At 43.3% G+C, this 16777-nt stretch overlaps 3 protein-coding genes across 5 annotated transcripts in view; all 3 read left to right on the forward strand.

Moving 5' to 3' along the window:
- Positions 1 to 16777, forward strand: part of LOC126282131 (uncharacterized) — a 590112-nt gene that overhangs the window by 479438 nt on the left and 93897 nt on the right. The window lies entirely within an intron of this gene.
- LOC126282112 (atrophin-1-like) overlaps positions 1 to 16777 on the forward strand; it is an 829584-nt gene that overhangs the window by 140899 nt on the left and 671908 nt on the right. The gene's annotated exons all lie outside the window — the stretch shown is intronic.
- The window catches only part of LOC126291257 (spidroin-1-like), a 128676-nt gene that overhangs the window by 97465 nt on the left and 14434 nt on the right, over positions 1 to 16777 (forward strand). Inside the window, exon 2 of the mRNA XM_049984912.1 lies at positions 16467 to 16757. Coding sequence (XP_049840869.1) covers positions 16467 to 16757 — 291 coding nt within the window. The remainder of the gene's footprint in view (positions 1 to 16466; positions 16758 to 16777) is intronic.

The following is a 16777-nucleotide window of genomic DNA, read 5'->3' on the forward strand; positions in this document are numbered from 1 at the left end:
CCACCTAATTGTCAACATTCTTCTGTAACACCACGTCTCAGATCCTTTGATTCTCTTCTTTACAGGTTTTCCCACAATCCATGTTTCGTCACCATACAATACTGTGCTGCACACGTGCATTCTTAGAAATTTATTCCTCCGATTAAGGCCTATGTTTGACACTACTAGATTTCTCACGGCCAGGAATGTCCTTTTCGCCGGTGCTCGTCTGCTTTTTATGTCCTTACTTCGTCTGTCAAAGGTTATTTTATTGTCTAGCTAGCAGAGTTACATAACTTCATCTACTTCGTGCTAACCAATTCTGCTATTAAGTTTCTCGCTGTTCCCATTTCTGATATTTCTCATTACTTTAGTCCTCCTTCGATTTACGCTCACCGGCCGCTGTGGCCGAGCCGTTCTAGGCGCTTTAGTCTGCAACTTCGCGACCGCTACGGTCGCAGGTTCGAATACTGCCTCGGGCATGCATGTGTGTGATGTCCTTAGGTTGGTTAGTTGTAGGGGACTGATGACCTCAGATGTTAAGTTCCATAGTGCTCAGAGTTATTTGAACCATTTTTCGATTTACGCTCAATCCATATTTTGCACTCATTAGACTTTTCAATCAATTCAACAGATTCTGTAATTATTCTTCATTTTCACTGAGGATAACTATGTCATCAGCGAATAGTATCATTTATACCTTTTCACCTTGAATTTTAATTCCATTTTCGAACCTTTCTTTTATTTCCGTCGTTGCATCTTCGATGTACAGATTGAAAGTAGGGTCTAAAGACTGCATCCCTGTCGTACACCGTTTTTAATCTCTGCATTTTTGGTCTCCCGCTCTTCTTGTTGCCTCTTCCTTCTTGTACGTATTGTATGTTACCTGTCTTTCGCTATGGCTTACCTCTATTTTTCTCAGAATTTCGAGCAGCATGCGCTATTTGACATTCTCAAACGCTTTTTTCACATTCGCAGATCCAATGAATATGTCTCGATATTTGTAAAGTATTGCTTCCATTATCAAAGGCAACGTCAGAACTGTCTCTCTGATGCCTTTACTTTTCCCACAGCCAAACTGAAGGTCTGTTTCTGTCATGGATCGAAATTGGCTGCACGTAGCCGTACAATACTCTACGGAGTGACAGGGCAAATTTTACGTTACAGGGAGCAGTGAACACGCAGACCTGCCGAATTTGTGGTGCTGTTAAACCAAGTTTTGTGCACAAAGAGCCACTGTACTCGCTATATGTGACTGCAGAGTATGGGTTTACAAGCAACTTTATTCTTGGTGCATTGTTCTTTGAAAAGAAGACACCAAGAGGGGCTATCAAGTGTTCTGCAGCGGGTCGGGGTTTAGTGACACTAGATATTTCTGCCCTCTGTTACTGTAACAGAGGGCAGCAAAGGTAATTATTCTTTCAGGGATGGCGGCAGGGAAAGCGACACTTTATGGGCGGTTGAATGGGTTCTTTACTTGGATCAGTGGGCGAGGTGTGAAAATTTGGTGGTTCCACTGTCAGTCATTTACTGACACGTAAGACCCTTTAAACAAACAGAGTAATATAGTGTGTTCTAATGCGCTCAGTGGCGTGGAGTTGTAGCATGCAGATTCCAGTGATCGCTGATACGGTGACAGCTCGTGTTGCAGCGGAGCGCCGGGCGGCGTACTCTTCCATTAAGTACAGCGTTCGTGACCCTCTGCGCCGGCAGCGTCGTCTTCTCCTTGTGAATTCACTCGTTGCGTTATTAACAAGCTGTTACGGTTTGGCGCGGAGTGCATCGTGCCGGAATCGAACCAGCGACCCTCGGGTACGGCGTCTTCTGGCGGAGTTCACCAATCCATCAACCTCTAGGTTCACAGGTGACTCGTTTGGTGACGCCGCAGTTCCTTCGTCGTCACCAGCCACCTGAGTAGGTACCACGCGCACTTCTTTCTGGTAACTTCTAGGATGGCATCTTCTCTGTCGACCTATTGGCGCTGTATCGACATCTTAGTCTGTCGATCAGCACAGCGGCTAAGTCGTTGCAGCGAAGTATGACTTCCGCTGACGCTTTGTTCGGGTGACGTTTCTTAGCGTCTTCATTCTCCCCTAAAAGGTGTTTCTCAAAGGACCACCTCACGCCCGTTTGTCGGAGGTATTTATTCCGTGTTTTCGCCGAAGTCGCGAAGTTTCTAGGTCGGTGACTGACTCTTCGGTCTTTGGTCTATGCTTCTCATGTTGGGCAGAAATGCGACTAATGTCGATACACGTGCCGGCTTTCCTTGTTTTACCTCATTGCCCTGTCATCCTCCTCTGCATCAGTAGATACGTCACGCACGAGAGTTCAGTATGCTGACAGTTCCTGGAGCATTGACCGCCGATGGGCGAACTGCGCTCGTGCTTGTTTTCCTTGGGAACGTTGCCCATCTGCTCAGTCCTTTATCCATCGTACCGCTGACTGGTGCTGTGCAAACTCCGCTGGTCATCCACCTCCTTGTTTGGCTGCTGCCGCTTCCCAATATTGTGGCTTAACGTGTCAAAGACTCTGAAATATTCACCTACAGTAAGTCTTTACGTATTTTTCTTCCGGATCTCTGCTTTGAACAACCACAAATGACACAATTATTATACACAATCATAAATAAAAGATAATTAGTGTATATAAATATTATACACTCTACAGTACCTACACGTCTGCAGGTTGTAGAAAACTACTCGTACAGAACATGATTCCTGCTTTTGAAGAGCACAACTGTGTGAAAACCTCTGTTTTCCGGCAAGATGGGGCAATACCTCATGTCGCTCGCCCAGTGAAATATCTGCTTGATGCAACCTTCGACGAATGTGCTGTCTGCAGAGATTTTCCAAATGCATAGCCAGCAAGTTTCCAGATGCATGGCAACCAACATCACCTGATGTGAATCCATGTGACTTTTGTCGCTGGGGATACCTAAAAGAACGCGTTTACCAGGGACACGCTCGGTCTCTACCTGATCTGAAGGCCGGTGTACAGGAACACGTTGGTCTTATTCCACCGGACCAGCTGTGAGAAACTGTTGATCTCGTCATTTTGCGAATGTACCATCTAATCAACTTCTCCGGTGCTCATATTCTACAAATTTTGTAAGCGGCGATTAATGATAAAATCAGTATTATGTCTTCCTTACTTGTTTATCGTTTTCTGGCCACGTCCCGTTCCTAATCCATATGGCTTACAGTGGACGTCGGTGAATAGCTGAAGTTATAACCGTCCGGTATGTGTATGTTATAGTTTTGCTCTGTGCTGTGATACTAGCCGTTGTAGTAGTAGTAGTAGTAGTAGTTGTTGTTGTTGTTGTTGTTGTTGTTGTTGTTGTTGTCTTCACTCCTGAGACTAGTTTGATGCAGATCTCCATGCTACTCTATCATGTGCAAGCGTCTTCATCTCCCAGCACTTTCTGCAACCTACATCCTTCTGAATCTACTTAGTGTCTTCATCTCTGGGTCTCCCTCCACAATTTTTACCCTCCACGCTGCCCTCCAATGCTAAATTTGTGATCACTTGATGCCACAGAACGTGTCCTACCAACCGCCCCCTTCTTCTTGTCAAGTTGTGCCACAAACTCCTCTTCGCCCCAATTCTGTTCAATATCTCCTCATTAGTTATGTGATCTACCCATCCAATCTTCAGCATTCTTCTGTAGCACCACATTTCAAAAGCTTCTATTCTGTTCTTGTCCAAACTATTTATCGTCCATGTTCCACTTCCATACGTGACTACACTCCACACAAATACTTTCAGAAACGACTTCCCGACACTTACAGTAAAGCTTCATGCCCTCGGGAAAAATTACGGCTGTAGTTTCCCCCCCTTGCTTTCAGCCGTTCGCCCAGTATGGAAAATAAAATAATTACTAGCTTAGGCGTGATTTGAGCTTTCTTAGAAACTCCAACTAACCCTGAAGCTGTACTCTGCAGATGAGGACGAAATGATTCTCTTGGATAGCCCGGAATATTATGAAAAGAATGGTTAAACGTTCCATGGTCATATTATCGAATGTTGTGTGTTTCGTTTGTTTTTCAGACGTGCTCAGATGAAGTCCTCATTAACAACTCCATTCTTCTTCTTATTCTTTCTCTCCTTTTCCCATTACTCAGCGCCGTTGAGACGTAGGAATTTGTTACTGTCACTCTGCCACTGATACGTGTGGGTTTTGGAACACTGCTACCAAATTAATTAGTAAGATGTACTTGAACACTGAAACCTCTTTATTTAAATTTTCTGATTGTATTGCTGAGTGAAATTGACTATGCTGTCTCTCTGCTTGTCTTTATCGTTACATTTCTGACCTACTAAATTTCCCCTGACTAACAGAACTCAAGCTTTTCCTGTACATTAATTACCCACAATATTCAACGAAAACACGATCTGACTGCTTTAAAATTAATTCGAAAGAATGGCCCTTACTAAGAAGAAATCCGAATAACCTATACATTACATAAGTCACTTACCTCACAAAAATCTTCATTACCCAAACTACTGCAATACAGCAAGCACCAATACAGACAGTTAAATAAAAGATTCTAACTACTGAAGGCTCTAACTACTAATAGGCATGTGGTTAGAAAAGGAAAGATTTTGTTGCAGAGCAAACAATGTATTTTTTTACCTTAATAATGTGACAACCAGTTCAAAAATCATATAATCGTGCATGACATCCAGTTCCAAAAAATATATAATCATGAATAATATTCAATCTCCAACTCGGACAGTTCCAGATCGTGCGCTCGTGCTAATACTTCCAACCTCCATCACTGCCGACTACTCACTCCCAACTTCCATCACTGCTTGCTGCTCACCACCAACTGCTAGTGCGACCAGCCAGAGAGTCTTTTACAGAGTGCGCACAGCGCAGTCAGAAATATAATACAGAGCGCTATATAGCACTGCTAACATACAAACACATAAACAACCTACTTACAACACTTACTTATTGCTACACGCAACTACCATAACACCCAATTAATGCTAAACGTTAATATGCTCCATATACAATACAGAGAACTGAATACTGTTCAGGGCTTAGTCCATTACCGACGTCGCGGAGTGGTAGCAGCTGCGGTGGCTGCCATCCTCGTGGTCTGTTTACTGTAGACAGGCTGGCCTCTGCCCTCTTCAGATGCGAACTGGATCCGAACTCGATACCAGTTCGATGCCAACTGCAGTCGACTCGCTGGGGCACAAGTTAAATAGTGAATCAGATCGTTCTTAATAATGTGGTGTCATCTATCCTGTTGTCTGGTATCAGCTTCGCGAGGCTTACAAGGGGAGTGTCTGACATGTCGGCCACCGATTTTGACCAAGTTATGCAATGGCTTTCCATACTAATATAAAAACATGCGTGTTTTGGCTTTTAGTTGGACATTCCCTAGCTGTATCTGATAATATTGTGACAATCCGAATACTTTTCTTTTCTTTCCTTTTCTTCTTTGAAGTAAAACATCGGGATGTGTGATTAATAACCAGATAAGTATACACAGGGTGATCCATGATAATGACCGGGGCACATATCTCACGATATAACCATCAAACGAAAAAACTACAAAGAACTAAACTCGTCTAGCTTGAAGGGGGAAACCAGATGGCGCTATGGTTGGCCCGCTAGATGGCGCTGCCATAGGTCAAACGGATATTAACTGCGTTGTTTAAATAGGAACCCCCATTTTTATTACATATTCATGTAGTACGTAAAGAAATATGAATGTTTTAATTGGACCACTTTTTTCGCTTTGTGATAGATGGCCCTGTAATAGTCACAAACATATAAGTACGTGGTAACACGTAATATTCCGCCAGTGTGGACGATATTTGCTTCGTCATTCATTACCCGTGTTAAAATGGACCGTTTAACAAATTGTGAAAAAGGTCGATATCATGTAGATGTATGGCTATTGTGATCAAAGTGCCCAACGGGCGTGTGCTATGTACGCTGCTCGGTATCCTGGACGACATCACCCAAGCGTCCGGACCGTTCGCCGGATAGTTGCGTTATTTAAGGAAGTGTTTAGCCACATGTGGAACGTCAACCACGACCTGATAAAATGGTTCAAATGGCTCTCAGCACTATGGGACTTAACATCTGAGGTCATCAGTCCCCTAGAACTTAGAACTACTTAAACCTAACTAATCTAAGGACATCACACACATCCATGCCAGAGGCAGGATTCGAACATGCAACCGTAGAGGTCACGCGGTTCCAGCTGAAGCGCATAGAACCGCACGTCCACTAGCGGCCGGCCACCACGACCTGCAACAAATGATGATGCCCTAGTAGTTGTTTTAGCTGCTGTCGCGGCTAATCCGCACATCAGTAGCAGACAAATTGCGCGAGAATCGGGAACCTCAAAAATGTCGGTGTGGAGAATGCTACAGCAACATCGTTTGCATCCGTACCATATTTCTATGCACCAGGAATTGCATGGCGACAACTTTGAACGTCGTGTACAGTTCTGCAACTGGACACAAGAGAAATTACGGGACGATGACAAATTTTTTGCACGCGTTGTATTTAGCGACGAAGCGTCATTTACGAACAGCGGTAACGTAAACCGGCATAATATGCATTATTGGGCAACCCGAAAATCCACGATGGCTGCGATAAGTGTAACGTGAGCGACCTTGGCGGGTTAATGTATGGTGCGGCATTATGGGAGGAAGGATAATTGGCCCCCATTTTATCGATAGCAATCTAAATGGTGCAATGTATGCTGATTTCCTACGTAATGTTCTACCGATGTTACTACAAGATGTTTCACTGCATGACAGAATGGCGATGTACTTCCAACATGATGGATGTCCGGCTTATAGCTTGCGTGCGGTTGAAGCCGTATTGAATAGCATATTTCATAACAGGTGGATTGGTCGTCGAAGCACCACACCATGGCCCCGGACTTCTTTCTGTGTGGAATGGTGAAGGATATTTGCTTTCGTGATTCACCGACAACAACTGACAACAAGCGTCTGCGCATTCTCAATGCATGTGGGAACATTACGGAAGGCGAACTACTCATTGTTGAGAAGAATGTCGTTACACGTATTGCCAAATGCATTGAGTTTGACGGACATCATTTTCAGCATCTACTGCATTAATGTGGTATTTACATGTAGTCACGCTGTAACAGCATGCGCTCTCAGAAATGATAAGTTCAGATTGGAACAACCGAAATATAATATTCTAACATACCTACGTTCTGTATTTTAATTTAAAAAACGTACCTGCCACCAACTGTTCGTCTAAAATTGTAAGCCGTATGTTTGTGACCATCACAGAGCGAAAAAAGTGGCCCAACTAAAACAATTATTTTTCTTTACATACTACACGACTATGTAATAAAAAATGGGGGTTCTTATTAAAAAACAAAAAAACTGAGTTGGTATTCATTTGACCAGCGCCGTCTAGCGGGCCAACCATAGCGCCATCTCGTTTCCTCCTTGAAGCTAGACAAGTTTCGTTCTTTGTAGTTTTTTCGTTTGACGCTTATTTCGTCAGATATTAGGCCCGGTCACGATCCATGAACCACCCTGTATAATGTATTGACTGTTATTTACATAGTGATACATAGTATAGAAATACACCTAAAGTATTTTACTTCGTAGTTCTAACTGATCGTCTATTGGTAGGTGTTCTTGCAATCAGTGCGGTGTTTTGTATCACAGAAAAATGCAAAACAAATATTTATCGCACTGTGTTCAATAAACAAAAGAAATCCGAAAGAAATCTCGCCACATTGACATGCTACCGTTATACTGTTCGTTGAAATCATAGCTGATCCACGTTGCCAAAAACAGATCTGTCAGGTTGCTTGCGTACCAAGCGAATAAAAGCTTGAAAGACAAGCTTGAACAACTGATTATGGACCAACGCACAAATTTTGATAGCATCCACCCTGTATTGTAATTCTCTGCTTTGCCGTGATGCCACATGATTTTGAAATCGTGCGATGAAATTCTTTACCTGTCGGAAGAACTAAAGGTGACACACTTGACAAAGAGAGGTAAATTTCGGTGCTTCCTGCTATGTCTCCCAGGGAAAATGCGTAATGAGCAATAATAAGACACAGGTAGACAAGCACACGGGTTTATTACGACCACAGTAGTAAGATTTAATAAAAAAGGTAACATTCTTTTCAGTAAAAAATAACACAAGTTCTCGACCACTAACAGGCATATGCCTGGAACACGCAGTGAATAAACATAGTGCGCTGTGAAGACTTCGCCACTGGTAATCCCTAATGACGGAGGTTGGGCGTTCGGTGTAGATGGCCGATAGGTACTTCTCGGGATATCGCTGCTATGAGCCGGCGCATCAGTTGGCGCACAACTCCAGTGGAGCATAGGTCCGACGTCTTCGCTTGCACCGCCTAAATAGACGGGGAGCGGTGGAACTGGTGCCGGACCAGTTCCACACACGTGACACGGTGGAGGATATAGGTCTCTGGCACTGAGGATCTCTGGTGGCGCTTATCCTGCCGTTACGATCGACGCAGCCATTGGAGACTACTACTTGTGAATATGCAACTCCGTGACGCTTCAGTGTCTGAGGGGTTGCCGACCAGTGCAGGGCAACGGCGAGTACGTGGCAATATCATTTTCATCGTGCAGGGTGGTTGGGCATTATCATCTACGAAAGTCCTACTGTAGCAGGTCATTTATCAATATAAAAATAAATCAGATTACCCTCCATTTAGAAGCTGTTGCACGCAGCGGACGTTATTTTGATTTGTAAAAAAATAGATTTCAGCTGTCAGTGGTACTTTGGAATATTTAAATAAAAGTATTTAAATAAAAATGAATGTAAATAAGTTTTAAATACTTATTGTTTAATAATCAGTCCTGCCGTTGTTCTTTTTTCAAAAAAACAAAGAAATGTATTCCGATTGTCAGATTTACTATTGGACACGCCGAAAAAAGTATCGGATGAAAAATTGCACAACCTAGAACTGAACACGGAGCAGCAGTTTGGTAGTATATTACCGTGAACGCCCCATTGCCGATCTCGCTCTGCTAGATACATTCAATGACTACATTCAAGAACTAGGGAGTGTCTATCTGAAGGCCGAAACACTGGTCTCTCTATTTTCAGTATAGAATGTCCTTGCAAAACTTGATCAAAATCGATGACACCCATGTCAGACCCTCTCCTTGTTGCTTCTAGATCTACATGAACATACACAGTCTGCAAGGCAACGTGTTGTGCATGATGGAGGGTACCATGCACCACTATTTAGTGATTTCCTTTCCTATTCCACCCGCAGGCAAAGAGAGGAGGAAAACAACCACCTGTATACCTTCGTATTAGCTCTAATTTCTCATATCTCATCTTTGGGATCCTTACGCGAAAAGTACGTTAGCGGCATTAGAATTGTTCTGGATATAGCTTCAAATGCGGGTTCCCTAAATTTTTTCTCCAGCTGTTCATGAAAAGAATGTTGTCTTCAGGGAGTCCGTATTGAGTTCATGAAGCATCTCTTTCACATGTGTTGTTGGAACCTACCGGTAACTAATCTGGTAAACCGTCTCTGACTTGCTTCGATGTCTTCCTTTAAGCCTACCTGGTGCGCACCCCAATTGTTCGAAATGAATCGCACTTGTGATCAATATTAGTCTCCTTTACAGATGATTCACTTTTTCCTAAAAGTGTCTCAATAAACCGAAATATAATTTTAACAGAAAATAGGAAGGTATTGAATTAGATAAAATTTGCAAGTCAGCATTGCAACATAAGGATGACGATCGATTACTTTCAATCGACAATGTTGTCATTCCCAGAGGTAATCTAGTAACTGACGTCATGTGATAGACTGTGGTGCCCTCTACGCTGCCCATATACTCGGCGCTCCCTCGAGATCTTGTTGCAGTTCGCCACTTTACCTCTGAAGATGTCTTGCGCAGTCGGAGAGGAAACGTTTCATCTGTTTTTGGTGTTGAATGGCGTCGTATGTGTCAGTCATCTTCAACGTCTTCTCAGCCATCTTGGAAACTCAAAAGCTCACGTACACTATAAACAGTCTTCGCCATACACTTTTTTTTAGTAAAAGGTGGGTTTCAGTAGCAGTTTTTCCACGTTTCATTTGAAACTTAACAAAAACTCGTTGCTCTATTATTACACTTATCATTCTTCAGGCAAAACAAATGTCAGCTCATCTTCTTGCGAAGGCTACAGCCACAATGATTTGTTTACAGACACCAGAGTGCTGCATTCGACTGAGCTTCACATCATCACAGCTATTGGTCGTTCATACGTACTTACCCTGTGACGGCATCAGCCCTGTTATTTTATGGCCACACCTCGTATGTGTGGTACGTCATGATGACTAACAAACATATTATCTACGTAGGACACCGCGGTCCATTCCTTTCACTTGTGCATGCAACTCCATTTTTTAAATGTAAGCTGTGCCAAATACTGCTACCATATGACGCAAAATATCGAACACCTGCTATAGCGAGAGCCAGAACACACAGACAGAGTTCTAACTTCGGTGCCACACCTCTAGGTCTCACTGCGCTCCGATATTCAGAATCCAGTTCTCTGTGAAACGAAAGTTTACCTCAGTTCCTGCTACTGGCGGTGCAGTTATTGGCAGAATGTTACTTACGGGGAACGGAAATCGAACTGGGCAGGAAATTAAGTTTCATCTCCCTAGTCATATATTTACTAGAACCTTCTAAGTTCCTCCTCTCGTGTGCAATATCTTTTACTCCGCCGCTGTGTGTGCAATATCCTTTACCCTGTCACTATTCGGAGTAAAGCGCACGCGTAGCATGGCGAAAGAGAAGGGTACGAGGCTTGCTATCCATGTTTTCGAATATGATGCTTTTAAAAGGTTTCTGAGGAAACTGTCGATTATTTAGCTACAAAATTCCCATAAAGCCTGTGCATGCTTCACACGTGTTTTCTGAGTAATCTGACGTAGCGACCTGTTGGTTTCAGATGAGTCTTTCCTGCAAGTATCGACTGAAGCTCCATCATTGACAGCCAGTCATTGGGGAAGTCTACTGCGGTCTTATCAGACGACGCCAGCAAATTTTTGCCATTTCATTTTTTTTATCTACTCAGAAATACTATTGTGTTTGCTAACAAAACTCAAAGATGCAACTAATATGCCCAATGATTTTGATTTGGTTGTAAACTCGCTTGGTTCCGTGGACATTGAGGGAGGGGCAGTTGATGGTACAGACAGTTTCAGAGCAGCGCTGACTTTCACTGAGTTACCACCATAGATGTAGTACACACGTAAATACGGGAAAATATTATCAACGATCCCCAGAACTAATGAAAATATCAAGGAAATACGTCGTAGTATATGTATTAGTAGAGAGAAATAAACAAAAGGAAGTGAATTCCTCGAATTCCTTAAGAAGGGTGATTATTGCTGATGAAAACTGTTACGGAGAAACAAGAAAGAAGTTGACATAAGCGACGGAAGCATTCAGGGAATTATCAGCATTGCTGACATCAAGAGCAATAGGAAAATGGTTTGAGACTTAAAATATGCTTTAGTCGGTGTTATGGTATAGATGACACACAAACGTAAGCGGAAAGATACTTGTAAAATTGGATACCTGGCTTCACGTAAGTATGGGAAAAATTAAATAGGTAAAGTAAGATGAAGAGTTTGAATGAGTGAATGAAACAAGAAGTCTCCTATACTGTAAAAAGGAAATAACCATCTGTTTTTTTTACGAATTGTAATTAAAGAAACTGTAAAAAATTTATGCATGAAAAAATGAAAGGAGAAAGGAACATAGAATAAGTAAGTGTGATGTACTGACATACTGAATGGATGGAATATCTTACAAGAACTACAGAAATCAGTGAAGAAGCAGGGAATGTGACATCACGGAAGTTAAAATAAATTACAAACCATCAGGATCTCAATGTCCATCAGTCACAGGACGTCATGTGGAGCAAAGATCAGCATAAGAAATGACAGGGTAGCGCATCAGGTCATCGTAAAAATTAAAGTAGGAGTTGCAACTTGGAAGCGCATTGTTCAGGATTTTATTGGTATCTTCGCTTTCAGCACTCAACATTTTCAGATCTTCCAGTGCGTTGAGGTACCGTCCGTTACTAACTATATGCAGCTGTTGTTGTTGTTGTTGTCGTCGTCGTCGTCATCATCTTCAGTCCGAAGACTGGTTTGATGTAGCTCTGATGATGGTATGATTCTTAGTAGACCCTGCCCGGAAATCTAAATGAGGGACCCTTTTGCCTCTTAAACATTTTACGCGAGAGAACGCTTCCATCATTAAGATGTAGAGCTTCATACATTTAGGAAAAATAATGACTGTAGTTTCACCCCTTTTTAAGATGTTCGCAGTAGCAAACATAGAAATGCCATGTTGGCTTGTGTTACATAGTCGGATCAGCCAGTCATCCGCACTGTTGCCCATGCAAATACTGAGAAGGGTTTTGCTTATATTTAGGAACCACATGATTGTCTGACTTCTCCACAGTACCTCTCCAATGTGTCTGCTCTTACCCCATGGCTGTCCGTATCGTAGAGGCATGCAAGCACCTAGGTAAGGTCTACGGTTCGTGAATAGGGAGCGTGGCGGAAATTCCAAATCTGTGTGATGTTAGAAAAGTCGACATTTCATAAAAGCATATGTACTCATTGAATTATTTTGTTTTGTTCGTTAGTCTGCTCTTTTCAGCGAATTTCAAACGATCTACTAGTGTGCACAATATATTGCTCACCGAAACTGTTCCACTCCATTTTGCACATTCCGGAATAAAGATCTTATTTTTTCCTTTTGTAACTCTTGAGACTATTTCCCCACATAGGCTTAAATACGATTTTCTGACTGGTTTGATGTGGCCCACCACGAATTCCTATTCACCTCAGTGTAGCACTTGCACCCTATGTCGTCAGTTATCTGTTGGAGAGATTCCATTCTCTGTCTTCCTCTACAGATCCCTCTAGTACCTTGGAAGTTATTCCATGATGTCTCATTACAAATACTATCATTTTGCCTCTTCTTATTGTCCTTGTTTTCCATACGTTCCCTTCTTACGCTTCTCTGAAGAAAATCTCTTTACCTGATCAGTGCACCTAATTTTCAACATTCTTCTCTAGCGCCGGCAAGGTCCTTACCACAGTAGATAGAACGGTTCCCGTGAGATCACCTAAGCTAAGCGCTGTCGGGCGTGGCCGGCTCTTGGATGGGTGACCATCCAGTCGCCATGCGCTGTTGCCATTTTTCGGGGTGCACTCAGCCTCGTGATATCAATTGAGGAGCTACTTGACGGAATAGTAGCGGCTCCGTTCAAAGAAAACCATCATAACAATCGGGAAAGCCGTGTGCTGCCCACACGCCCCTCCTATCCATATCCCGCTGGGCCTCTTGTGGCCTGAATACGGAGTGCTTCTCTAGCGCCACATCTCAAACGCTTCGATTGTTTTCTGTTCCGGCTTTCCGACAGTCCATATCTCACTGGCATACAATGCTGTGCTCCAAACGTACATTCTCAAAAATTTCCTCAAGTTCTGTATTTGATACGAGCAGACATCTCTTGGCCAGGAATGTACTTTTTCCAGTGCTCGTCTGCTTTTCATGTCCTCATTGCTCCATCCGTCATGGAATTCCTTAACTTAGTCTATTACGTGATCACCAATTACGATATTGAGTTTGTCACTGTACTCCTTTCTTCTGTTTCTCATTACTTTAGTCTTCCATTCATTCACACACAGTCCATATTCTACACATCAGATTCTTCATTACATTATCCTGTAATTCTTCTTCACATTCAATGTCGATAGGAAAGTCACCAGCGGTACTTACCATTGATATTCTTTCACCGTCAATTTTAATCCTACTCAAGGACTTTTCTTTTATGTCTGCCGTTGCTTCTTCAATGTGTAGATGGAACAGTAGGGGCAAAAGACCTCATCTGTGTTTCACCACACTTTTCATTCCGAGCACTTCGTTCTAGGTCTTCCAATCTTATTATTCCCCCCCCTATTTCCTTTCATCTTACGTCTTCTCTCAGAATTTGGAACATTTTGCGCCACTTTAAATTCCCTTATGATTTTTCTAGGACGATAAACCCTAGGAAAGGGTCTTGATTTTTCTTCTACCTTACTTCCATTATCAAGTGCAACGTAAGAATTTCCTCTCTAAAGCCTTCATCTTTCCTAATCTAACAATTCCTCAGTTTTCGTATTCTTCTGAATGTTATTCTTGCCAGCAATTTGGATGCTTAAACTATTAAGATGGCTGATGTGCAATAGTTCTCACACTTATCTGGTCCTGCTACCTACGGAACTGAATCGATAATCGCTGCTCATCAGGGCACAATTCGAAGTGCGGCTCATCATTGAAGACAATTGTAACCCAATCAATGAGATTCCTGGGCAAGGACCTATATGAAGACGCCCTGATCAGCAGTGTGATACTAATGTGAGTGTCGTGCGACATAGAGACCGACAACCAGGAGTGATGATGATCTGGGGTGCTATTGCCTTTGATGGCAGGTTTCCTTTGGTTGTCATCCATTGCACTCTTACAGAAAAGTAGTACGTCGACGGTATTGTACGTCCCATATAGTTGTACTTCATGGTAATTATCCTGGGGTTACATTTCAGCAAGATAGTGGCCGCCCACACGTTTGAGAATTTGTTTTGCTTGTGTTCATGCTTGCCGAATCCTACCTTGGCCAGCTAGGTCGCAGGATCTCTTCCAATCGAGATTGTGTGGAGCATAATGAGTAGGAACCTTCAACCAGCTCCAGATTTTGATCAGTTAACATGACAATTGGTCGAATTTGGCAAGATATCCTGCAGGAGGACACCCAACAACTTTGTCATTCAGTGCCACGACGAATAACTTCTTGCATAAAGGCCAGCGCATTAATAACTTCCTCAATTTGTGAAGTTTTTTTTTTTTGAAAAATCAATCAGTTTTTTTCTGAATTTGTAATAATTTGTTTGACTGTACATGTACATCATATCTGCCGATTTCCCTGCCATTCGAATAATTCCTTCATGGTGCGTCATTTTATTTTTGTCTTAGAGTGTATACAGATATTTCATTCGTCCTGGGAGTAGAGATTTTCGACGATTTTTGCCTGTTACCGAAAGACATCAAAACATGTGACAGGTATGGTCGTAGCTTTTGAATTGCAATGACTTAGAAATTTAAGTGTCTTACAACGCAAAGGGACTGTAGATCTTAGTATGTGATATAAATTCCAACTTCATACATCTATGTATTCCTGAGAAAAAGGGGCCTTAACAAACAAACGGGCTGACGAATAATTAAAGAAAGAAAAGTATTTTTTCGCGTGGTATAATTGCAAATTAACAATTTTGGATTTTTTCCTTTACTTGTTCTGTGAAACATTGCTTCTTGTCACATTTCATATTTCTAGGTCAACGGGAAGTACCCTATAGGTCACGGCTTTCCGGGCTGGAAGGAGTGCCTGGTCCCCGGCACGAATCCGACCGGCGGATTTGTGTCGAGGTCCGGTGAACTGGCCAGTCTGTGGATGGTTTTTACGCGGTTTTCCATATGCCTCGGCGAATGCGGGCCGGTTCCCCTTTTCTGCCTCAGTTACACCATGTCGGCGATTGCTGCGCAAACACGTTCTAAGTTCTCCACGTATGTGTACATCACCATTACTCTACTACGCAAACATAGGGGTTACACTCGTCTGGTGTGGACGTTCCCTGGGGGGGGGTGTCCCTCCGGGGGCCCAACCACACAATAACCCTGGGTTCGGTGTGGGGCGGCGGAGGGGTGAAGTGGACTGCGGTAGTCGTTGTGGGGTTGTGGGCCACTGTGGCTGTGGAGGAGACTAAGCCTCTCCGTCGTTTCTAGGTCCCCAGTTGAAATAGAATACAATACAATACAATACAATACCATATAGGTTTTCGAGTACCGAAATATGTGACTTAAGTGTCCAAGTATTTTAATTGCGTTGCCTTGGAAGCTTAAATTTTTCGCAACTCTAAAGGACCATAGAGCTTACTATATGACCAATTTCTACTTGACACCTCTATTCGTTCCAGTGGACGAACAAACTCGGATTGTGTCAAGTGTGGGGAAGGAAATCGACCATTGCCTTTCTCAGGAACCATCCCAGCACTTACCTGGTGCGATTAAAGGAAATCAAGGAAAACCTAACCCTGGATGGCCAGATGTGAGTTTCAACCATCACTCTCTCAAATACGAGTCCAGTGTTCTACCAATGTGGTGCCTTGCTCAGTCTGTTCCAAAGAAGAAGGATTCATAGCAGTCAATTAGTGAAGTGATCCTGCAAGGGTTCAGTCTTATAGCGATTCTGGTAGAGGACCTTAAAAACACTGGTACGTTGATATCTCCATACTGATGTCGTGGTGCAGTTGTATTATATCTTTACAACAGACAACAACAGTGAAGCTAATGTGATGCCCGCACACTAGTTTGGTGTTACACAAGCCGGCACAGGAGTGAACCATAACTGTGTGCCTGAGGAGGATCCAAGCGCCTAAAGCGCCTTTGCGACCCCCGCCATCGCATCGGCTCCCTGCGTCTAGTGTGGGCGCGGTCGGCGTCGGCGTCTGCGTCGGCCGAGCGAAAGAGGGGCTGCGGTGCGACGCATCTTCGGTCTGCTCGTCCGGAGCGATCTAGGTCGATAGCTGCGGATGGAGTAAAGCGTAAGGGGGTTGGTGGAGGGGGTGGGGGCAGTTTGGTGGGCGCCGCGGCGGCGGCGTCGGCGGCGGCGGCGAGTCCGTCTCCGGCTGGCTGCGCCGCGCTGGGACGCTGTGGTCTGCTGTGTGTTATAGCT

The sequence above is a fragment of the Schistocerca gregaria genome, chromosome 1 (assembly GCF_023897955.1).
Source record: "Schistocerca gregaria isolate iqSchGreg1 chromosome 1, iqSchGreg1.2, whole genome shotgun sequence".
In the NCBI taxonomy this organism is placed as follows: Eukaryota; Metazoa; Arthropoda; class Insecta; order Orthoptera; family Acrididae; genus Schistocerca; species Schistocerca gregaria.